The sequence below is a fragment of the Pteronotus mesoamericanus genome, unplaced genomic scaffold (genome assembly GCF_021234165.1).
Source record: "Pteronotus mesoamericanus isolate MK-2021 breed Mesoamerican mustached bat unplaced genomic scaffold, CSHL_Meso_final contig_311, whole genome shotgun sequence".
NCBI classification, from domain to species: Eukaryota; Metazoa; Chordata; class Mammalia; order Chiroptera; family Mormoopidae; genus Pteronotus; species Pteronotus mesoamericanus.
In genome coordinates this window covers 1,611,352-1,621,662 of record NW_026555132.1, presented here as the reverse complement: position 1 = coordinate 1,621,662, position 10,311 = coordinate 1,611,352, and the positions used below count along the sequence as shown (strand labels likewise).

Below are 10,311 nucleotides of genomic sequence, written 5' to 3'. Positions count from 1 at the left end.
TGCAACCCAGGCATTTGCCCTGAATGGGAATTGAACCCACGATCTTTTGGTTTACAGGCCAGCGCCCAATCCACTGAGCCACACCAGCCAGGGCTTGACTTATTAATTTTAAATAATGGACATGTTGGTTTAAGGGCCTCCACTGCACTCTTGCCCTGGCTGCAAATGTTGAGGGTCAGCTAGGAGCTGCCTGTTTCTGCTTTGAGGTCTAGGCATTAAGCCCCTTTTTCTTTTCCTTATCAAATCTGCTAGGTACCAAGATTAAAATGAAGGACAAGAGAGCAGTTCCTTCAAATGAAGTCCATGAGACCAAGCCACTATTTGATCAGGTCAAGGTGGACTTCCAGCTTCTCTTCAGGGCTGGGGACATTGCCAAGACAATGAGTTTAATGTGGTTTAGAAACAACAGGAAGACTTATTCTAGGAACCTGACCCCTTTGTGTAAAAACGTGGGTGGAGGGAAAGGCTCTGTACAGCTGAAAAGCCTTTTGCAAAGTCATCCTACTCCATGAACACAGGCTGCAGGATAGCCTATGAACTGAAAAGCTGTTCCAGGCCACACAGCTCTTCCATCCACGCCAGTGTGTTCCTGTCACTTCAGGAATGCTACAATGTTGAGTACTGTCCCCAAACTGTGCAGGGTATCAGTGTGGCAGAGGTGATGCTGAGGGCCCACTGCCTGCCATCACAGTAGGCTGCCCTTCCCAGCATCCCTTACAGTGAGGAAGGGCTAAATTCTGGCTGATGGCAGTGGTGACAGACACCAGCACTTCTAGAACTGGCATCTAAAGTCTTGCATGATCCTTGCGCTCTCTCCCTTCATCTGCTTGACAGGAGCACAATGTCAGCTGGAGGACTCTGAGCCCTACGGCGTCACTGGGTTGAACAGAGAAATGAACTTTTACCATATCCCAGTGTTGGCTCTTACCAGGGATTTGATCCCTTTCCCAGGACTGGCAACAAGTCTGCTCAAATGTCATTTCTCATATATTGAAAAGGGTCCCTCTTACTACTGTACTAAGAATCCTACTGTACTTGGGGGTGGGAGAGAAACAGAAACCGGGAGGAGGTGGTAGAAGTATTGGGTTGACCAAAAACTTTGTTTAGTTTTTTCTGTAAGATGGCTCTAGTAGTGCTTAGTTGTTTTTAACTTCAATTTTGTTAGATTGTATTGAGACAAGTGTCATATCAATGTGCATTTAAAAAAACTTATCAAAATTGGTGAATTTTTGTGTAGCCATTTTAATATTGAAGATGGAAGAAGATATGCAACATGTTTTATTATTTCAAGAAAGGTAAAAATGCAACTGAATCTCAAAAAAAAGATTTGTGCAGTATGTGGAGAAGATGCTGTGACTGGTTGAACATGTCAAAAGGTTTGCGAAGTTTCTTGGTACTGCTAACATTTTGGCCAAATACTACTTTGCTGTGGGGCCATATTATGCATTGGAAGATGTTTAGCAGCACCCATGGCCTCTACCCACTAGGAGCCAATAGCCAGAGATAGCTGACATTCTCAAAATATCCAAATCAATAAAGTTATTGATGAAAAAAATGTCTTGTATTTTACAGAAAAAATCATACGGACTTTTTGACCAACCCAATAGATTGTAAAGTAAGTAAATACTTTTATCTGGGTCTCACCCCCAAGAGACTCTGATTTAACTGGTCTGGGGCGCGGCACAGGACTTTTGAAAAGCAGCACACTTCATGGTTCGAGCCAGGTTACTTTAAGATGAGGAATTTCCTTAGATTATCTGGCTTCTGTTTGCATACATTCTGCCTGAAAGTTTTGGCACCATAAACTAGGTGCTCATCCACTGTAAGTAAGTGCTGACTGAAATACTTTTCATCATTAGAGTGAAATTATCTCTGTCCATAAAGTCAGCTCCACCCTCACAGACAAAATGGAGATTCTTGGAGCCACACCCTCACTCCCTTGAGTGCGTATTCCACTCAGCATCTGCACACCACCTCCAACACAGTTACCTATTCCCCAGCCCCACCAGTTCTCCCCACTTGCCCACTTCTAGGTGGCCTCCTTGGATGAATGTGACTACTTTGTGAACTGAGCCAAGCATTTTGAAGGCATTCCTGTTATGGTGACACTTCCACCAATGGGGGCCGTGATGGGTGGCAGCACGGGGCGGGGGGCAGATGATGGATGGCGGCTGCCGCCGATGCACCATAAACAAGCTAGGCAGTGGCAGCTATGGCAACAGGTAGTGGCCCCTGAAGTGACTGACCACAATGTGGCCACCACTGACATGAACCCGGAACTGGCAGAGAATTAAAACTCCAGGCTCCAGGCCTGGCTGGTGTAGCTCAGTTGGTTGGAGTGTCATCCCATAAACCAAAAGGTCCTGGGTTTGATTCCTGGTCAGGGCACAATCCTAGGTCGCGGGTTTGAGCTCCTGTTGGGGTGTGTACAACTGATCCATTTATCTCCAATTGATGTTTCTCTCCCTAACCCTCTAAAATCAATAAGCATGCCCTTGAGTGAGGATGAAAAGAAAAAACAAACTGCAGCCTCCAAAGTAGCCTCAACAAGGTGACTGATGAGGTTAATGTATAAACAGCCTCACCTCTTGAGTGGGAAGAATATGTTCTCAGCTGTCCCCAGAGAATGATGCTGTTGCCCACAGTGCCAACTGCTGGACAACATGTCCCTGGGGTGCTGCTTCTCTTGCCCTGTGCCACTGCTCACTGCCCTCCAATGCACTTTGGGAGCATCTCTCAAATCCTTGGCCCTGAGTCTGTTTCTGGGAGAACCCAAGTGATGTCAGTACACCATGAACCGAGGATTATGATTCAAACACATGTGACACATTGACAAAACTGACCGTGTACCCAGCCATAAGAACTCAACATATTTCAAAAAAATTAGAATCATAAAACATGCTCCCATCCCAAAGGCAGTTAAACAAGATGACTAGAAAAATTCCCATGTTTAGAAATTAAGAAATATAATTTTAAACTAAATCTGAGATAAACAACAACAAAAAAAGCAAAATAGAAAGCCACACTCTATGGGAAATTTAAGAGCAGGGGTTAAAAAGTAAAAGACTGAAAACCAGTGAACTAAATATTCATGTCAAAAAAGCAAAAAAAACAAAAAAAGAAACCCAAAACACCCAGGAAATTAAATCCCAAATAAGGTAATAATAAAAGAGTAAACTTAAAAACAAATATCAAAAGAAAGATCAACAAAGCCAAAAACAGATTCTGTGAAAAGGTTGATAAAATTTATAAAGACCTGTCAAAATTGAAGAAAAAAAGAGGGTACAGATAACCATCAGAAAGGAAAAAGGGGCATTGTCCTGATACACCAAGGTTGCTGGTTCAACCTCTGCTCATGGCACGCACAAGAAGTGACCAGGCCCTGGCTAGGGAGCTCAGTTGGTTAGAGCACCATCCTGATGCATTAGTGTTGTGGGTTTGATCCCTGGTCAGGGCACACACAAGAATCAACCAATAAATGTATAAACAGGATACATTGATGTTTCTCTCTCTCCCTCGCTCCCTGAGATAACAAATCGGTATTTCCCTCTTTCTTTAAAATCATTAAATAAAACTGAAAAGGAAAAAGGGATTTCACTAGATTCTGTAGACCTTAAAAATTATGATACTCAAGAAATTTATGGCAATCTGGAAATTCAGATCATGTAAAAAACTCTTAGAAATAGTTTACCAATACACAGGAATAGGAACTTTTTATGGTATTTTAAACATGGACAAAGTTCGTTGCAGCTAAGTGCCGTCAAGAGGTGCCACCCCTGCCACCCCCACCCCCTCATCTGGGTTGGCCCCAGGACTTGTTTGACAGTGTGTGGTGCAGTTTCAAGGCTTCCATCTTGCGCCCCTGAGCTCACTGCACAGGGAGCTGATCTAGCCTACTGGAGATTTTGAAACGGAGTCTCAATCTCATCTGCTATCACACTTTTCAGTTTCATGGAGCAGAACACATTCAGAAGCTCTGAGGTTGGCTGAAAACATGCACAGAAAATTGGAGGGTTCAGTCTACAGTCCAAGGAAGCTGGAGCTGGGAACAGAAGCCGCCAGGTCCCCGCAGCCCTTCAGGGACCACCACTTGGACTTTTGCCTTAGGTCCTATACCAACTGCCAGCTGTCTTTGTCTTTAAGATCAAATCGCCAGGACAGACTCCAGCTCATTATTGCAAGCCAGGGCACAAGCCTCAGGTTTCAAATGGCCAGTCTAGTCAGCACTGGCGTCACTTTCAATTTCTGGAGGTCTGGAGTCACCTCCAGGGGGAGCGACTGGTCTAAATGGTGAATCTGGGCACACTGAGCTCAGCACTCTGGGATCCCTCTCTTGCAGACCTGCCCTTCAGGACCTGTGGGAGCCTGTGACCACCAGCTGTGCCCATGGAACCTGACACCCTGAGGGGGACAGGAAGTCCTTGCAACAGCCACTGCCCAGGTCCACTTGGCACTGCCTTCTGTGTGTTGAGTGCTGCTCACAAACTCCCTCTTCTCTAGGCTCTTCTGATGGCAGCGTCCACCCGACTACACAGTGCAGGCATAAGTGCTAGATGGTTGGTGCCCTCAAAACAGCCCACAGCGCAGATGGGGAGCTGCCCCTTGGAGAGTAACTGAGGGATGTTCTATGCAACCTCCCAGAAGTCCTCAGTGGGACTGAGCCCCAGCTGCCCAGTCTATCACTCAACTGGTGCTAAACTCAGGAAGAAAAGGGATGTTATTTGTGCCCCCTAAGCCTTATGTAAACACTTGATAAACACTTGGCAAGTGCTGGCATGGCAGGGAGGAAAAGACCTGTCCCTATGTCCATGAAGCAGGAGACAAGAATGGCTGTGGCAGTTAACAAGGGAAGAGGGGGTACCCTTGGCCCTGGAGACAGGCCCTTCCTTGTCACACTTGGGGATGCCAGGGCACAGAGGACTGGGGTTTCTGCCCAGCCAGCTCTCCAGGGCCCTCAAGTGTTGAAGGCAGGACCCAAAGCTGGGTGTACAGTCTTTATTTATTGTGAGTCCTAATGTCCAGAGACTAACTAGATAGACGTCCAGGGCCCTCAGGACAGCATCTGGTCACTCTTCAGGGCCGGGGGCATTAAGTGGCCAGTCACTCCTGTCCAGTTTTCATATGGTCCAAAGAGTCCTCAGGAGGCAGAATGTGGCTGTGCCTGTTGGGGGGGAAAAACACACTGTCATGTATCAGTCTCTCTTCTGTGCCCAGCCCTGGGGCCACCATGGCGTGGTTGTGTAGACTCAGCGGAGACTGCCTTCGCAGAGCCCATGAACAAGGGATATAGTGAACTGTCACTGGGAGCAGGGAAGGCAGCTTTGCTGTAGGTACTGAATACCTGCTGTGTGCCTGGCCTTGCTATAGGTACCAGGGACCCAGCATTGGATACAACAGGCATAAATCTTTGATTCTAAGGAGGGAGAGACAACAAATGAACAGAAACATTTCTACTTATAGTATCTACAAAGAAAACAAAGTCAGGATAGAGAGGTGTGTGTGGGGGCGGATATCAGTAGCATGTTAAATCAGGGGCTACAAGAACATGAAGTGTTTGAAGAGCATGTTTTATGGGGACAGGTTGGTTGCTTGTCCCAGGAGGGAAGGAGAGAACGAACAACTGGTCCTAAGGTGGGAAAGTGGGGTCTTTACTATTCAGATGCCCAAAAAACTTGAAGAAACATCACCAACATATGACTAAGAAACTAGCGTGGGCAGTATATGATCGCTACTGAATGTTACCTAACAAATAAAAGCTCTTCCTGCTAGTAGTTCCTGGGGCCTGAACCTTTCACTTACCCCTGTCTCATAAAAACACAAGGCTGCAGGTCCTGGGGACAGGGCTTCTGCCCCATCTTTAGCAAGAACGCCTCTGGAACAGGTGATGGGAGGGCAGTGGTTACAAAGCAGTGACATGGAGGCATATGAGGGAGCTCAAGGACTGTGAAAGCCCGTAGGGATGGGCCACTGGGGGAGGTTTTCTGAGGCAGGTGATATCTAAGCTGGAATAGAAATCAGCCAGCAGGACTAGGGCGCATTCCAAGCAGAAGAAAGCAGCTGGATAAAAGCCTGGCAGCAGGACAGACACGGGCTCGAGTGAGCACCCATTTCCTGGGGCTAGAACACAGGGCTCGAGATGGGGGATGAGGGCCCAGAAACAGCACGGAACTGAGACCTGCCTGTGGAAAGGTTTTTAAATACAGCAGAATAAGTCAGGCTTCTTCGGAACACTCGGGGACCATCACAGCGAATGAACGGCTTGGAAGGAGTAAGAGGAACATGGAAACCCAACAGAAGGCCTCTCCCCTGGGAGTAAGAAGGGAAGACGGGGCCACAAGGACAGAGATGGGTAGTAGATAAGAGAGTGTCAGAGGGGCTGGTGAAGAGCTGACCTTTGCCTTTGGAGCTCACAGTCCTGTAAACATCTAAACCAGGGTTTTTCAACATTTTTTCAATATTGCAACCCTCTCCCACCACCCAGAAGTATTTTCAGGCAGTTATTTCAAATTACACCCATTCGTCAAATTTTAATACCACACATATACTATGTCTGTTTATATACTGTATACATTTAAAGGAATACAACCTTTTAACCCATCCTCACGCCCTTCCAGGATCTTACCGCAACCCAAGTACATGCCCTGACCACAACTGAGCCCATAACCTTTTGGTGTATGGTAGGATACTCCAACCAACTGAGCAACCCGACCAGGGCTAGTTGTCAGTTCTTAAGTGCTCCCTTGCCATTGTGCAGAGGCGGGTATGTGAGGATTCAGGGACACCAGAGGGACAGTAGGACAGGTGCCCTGGAAGGCATGTGGCGGGCCTAAGCAGGGGCTTGAATGGGGCAAGAGGTGACAGTATTGTGGATTCTGGATGCACCTCAAGGTCGTGCTGGGAGGGCGGGGCTGAGAGTTACACCAGGTCTTTACCTGCTCAGTTGAGGATGGGCTCGAAGGCTGTACCTGCTCAGCACATTGCAAGAAGCGGCGCACCTGCTCTGCACAGTTGCCCACAGCTGCCTCATTCTGCCGTAGACACTCCTCGAAGGCCTCAAAGGGCTCTGCACAGGCCTGGCGGATCTGACGGATCACTGGGCTGCAGGGAGGGTACCTCAGGTGTCTAGGCTTCCACTGTACTGCCCCACCCCACTGTTCACCCCTCCACAATGCCCAGCCTCACATTGTCCTTCCCCATCTGTGCTGCCTGACCCAGATCTGCCCACCCCAACACCATGAAATGTCCCTGGCACTGCCTACCCAATCCCCCCCAACCCCGCCCCTGCATTGCCCCTCACCACCCTGCCCCGGCACTATCCCCAAACTGCCAACTCCTGGACGGCCACCTACCCACTGTCCTCCGAGCTGCCTACCCCTGCACTGTCCCTCCTGCACTGTCCCCCTGCCCGCACTCTCCCACACTCACTGGTTGGAGGTGCATCGAGCGATATTCATCTTGAGATGGTGACAGTCCCGCTGCCAGGACTCGGGCTTGGCGGCCACACATTGGCCGTACTGGTCCAGCTCCCGGCCGCAGTGGCGGGCAGTGATCTCCAGGGCCGCCTGCCTGTGGGACACGCAGGTAAGGGGGTTCTCACCTGGGTACAGGTAGGGGTGGAAGGAGCCTGGGGTGGGACCCTTGGTCTGCCGGGTCCTAGAACAGGGCCTGCAGGGTGCCGGGCTTTGGAGAGGGCCGAGGGCTTCAGGGTAGGTGGTGGGGGCCCTTAAACAGGTCTGGTCACTCTAAGATGGGCTCAGGGTCCTAGCAGAGGGTCCTGGATCCCGGACATTTCCTCGCGGAGCCTTAGAAGTAGGACCCAGAGCTCTGGAAGGTTCTGGGAGCCACAGGTGGGTGTCGGGGTCTGACGCCCGGGTAAAGCTCTTAGAGCGGGGACACTGGAGGGACACTGGGGGCCCCGATGGGTCGCAGGGTCCTCACGGCACTATCTGGAAACACTGGGTGAGGCTGGGGGCCAGGTCTGTCTGGTGGATGCTACAAACAGGCTAACTCTTGGGACAGGCCCGGAGGGCAGCACAGGGCCAGCGTCTAGAACGAGTCTGTTGCGGAGCTCTGGGGTCCGAGGAAGATGAGAAAGGCTCAAGAGAAAACGTGGGGTGACAGGGGGAGGGGGTTGGGGGGGCGAAACGAGAGACTCCAAGGACAGGTTTGGGGTCCTGCAGGTGGGGTGGGTGTGAGAGTGGACCTCAAAGTCCTGGGTTCCAACGAGGGGGGCGGGGCCTGAACACGCGGGGAGTGGGTAATGGAGCTGAGTCCTGAGTTAGGAGATCCAAGTAAGAAACACCATCCCTCCTCCCGGATCCAGTCCGGGTCCCGGTCACCAGAAAGGAGAAGGCATGAGCGGCAAGCGCGCAAGGGAGGCGCTCCCGCTACTCACATGTTGAGGCGGATGCCAGGGAAATCAGTTGGGGAGGAGCTCCCAGCCTTTTCCGGTGTCAGGTTGTCATGGCGGCGCCCTCCTGTCTTTTTTTCCGGTGGAACAGCAGCCCAGCGACCCTATTGCTTTTAGCGCCAACCTGTCACGGTGGCTCATAGCCTCTCCTTCCGCCCGGACCTGCAATGGCAGCGCCCTGCTAACCACTTCCGGCCCCGACCTTCAATGGAGGTGCTGCCGGCTCCATCGCCATATCTATTTCTTTTTCCGGTTTTACCCATGCGGAGCCCCCAGCCTCCACCGGAAGTAAATATTGGTAAGTCCAGGGTTGCTTCCGCACCAAGGCAGAGCTACGCTCAGCTGGGCCACAGCCGCTCACGGTCCTGACACCCGGCTGGAGTTAGTGGCCCGGCCCTCAACGATCTGCGCTTGCTACTTGGTTGGGCACCTCTTCGCCGTTGGCCTTACCCATGGGCTCACCGTCCTCTCAGGGCTCTGGCAGGAAGGGGCGTCACCTCAGAGCAGGACCCTGGTCCGTCTTGCCCACTAGAGTAAACCCTTCAGAAACGGGGCAGATGTGAGTTCCCGGCCAGGCTCCTCTGCAGTTCCTCCCGGAATGCTGACAATTCCGGGGGAGGGAGGGCCTGGACCGAGCGGCACCTGTGGTTGGGCCTGATTGTTACACGGTGGAGGCAGAGCACCGGTCCAGCCACAAGCACGCCGGGGTGCTCCTGGCTGCGGCCACACGAACACACGTACAGTTGTCGCAGCGTTCCAGTCGCCAAGATATGGAAGCAGCCCAAGTGTCCATCAACAGATGAGGGGATAAAACTACGTCACATTTACAAAATGGAACACTACTGGGCCTTAACAAAAAAGGAAATTTTACCATTTGCAACAGTACCGGTGGGCCTGGAGAACATTATGCTAAGAGAAATAAGCCAGTCAGAGAAAGACCAATACCATTTGATTTCACTCATATGTGGAATCTAATGAACAAACTGAACAAGGAAAATGGGGATAGATTCATAGATTGAGCAGAACGACAGCTAGTGGTGGTGATGGGGGGCGGGGGGTGAAGCTATTGAGCAAAAGGAAAAAGGACTCATGGACATGCAACAGTGTGGTGACCGCTGGGGGTAGATGGTGTAAGAGGACTAAATGGTAATGGGGGAAAACAAAAATAAGGATTACCTTTTTAAAAATGTAAAACGTTAAACTACAAAACCTGTAAGAGACTGCATGAGAAAATCTTTGGGCTTGGTGAAGAGTTCTTAGACATGACATCAAGAACATGACCCACCAAAACCCCAAAACTGATAAATTGGGCTTCATCAAAATAAAAATAACTTGCTTTGCAAAAAGAACTGTGAAGACAAGACACGCTACAGACTGGGAGAGAATATTTGCAGAACATTTGTGACAAAAGCCTTCTATCTAGAATATAAAATGCAGCCTCAAAATCCAACAGTAAGATAGCCCACTTAGAAAATGAACAAAAGAAACAAACAGACATTTCACTGAGCAGATATAAATGCAGAAAAGCTCATGAAAAGATGTTCAACATCATCTGCCGTTAAGAGTTGTGCAGATTAAAACCACAATGAGACATCACTACACACCTATCAGAACAACTAAAATCAAACAGGAGCACCAAGTGCTGGTCAGGATGTGGAAGAAATGATCATTCATTGCTGGTAGGAATGTAAAATAGTTCAGCCACTTTGGAAAACAGGTTGGCAGTTTCTTCTAAAACCACGCACCACTACCACATGACCTGGCAATTTCATTCTTGGACATCTGTCCCAAGAGAAGGAAAAATGTATATTCATGCAAAAACTGTGTTCAGAGCAGCTTTGTAAACACCAAAAACCAGAAACAACCAAAATGTGCCCCTACAGGTAACTGGTGGAATACAC

At 49.5% G+C, this 10,311-nt stretch overlaps 1 protein-coding gene across 3 annotated transcripts; it reads right to left on the bottom strand.

Annotated features, from left to right (window-relative positions):
- Positions 1 to 5,114: 5,114 nt before the first annotated feature.
- Positions 5,115 to 8,568, bottom strand: CHCHD5 (coiled-coil-helix-coiled-coil-helix domain containing 5). 3 transcript variants are annotated; one of them, XM_054575530.1, is made up of 4 exons: positions 8,396 to 8,568; positions 7,426 to 7,566; positions 6,933 to 7,098; positions 5,115 to 5,161 (listed from the first exon to the last, which is right to left on the bottom strand). In XM_054575530.1, coding segments are annotated over exons 1-4 (333 nt in total). In that variant the 5' UTR covers positions 8,398 to 8,568; the 3' UTR covers positions 5,115 to 5,137. The 3 variants fall into 3 exon arrangements, with proteins under 3 accessions (XP_054431505.1, XP_054431506.1, XP_054431507.1); XM_054575531.1 differs by having other exon boundaries at positions 6,966 to 7,098; XM_054575532.1 differs by having other exon boundaries at positions 6,996 to 7,098.
- Positions 8,569 to 10,311: the final 1,743 nt, after the last annotated feature.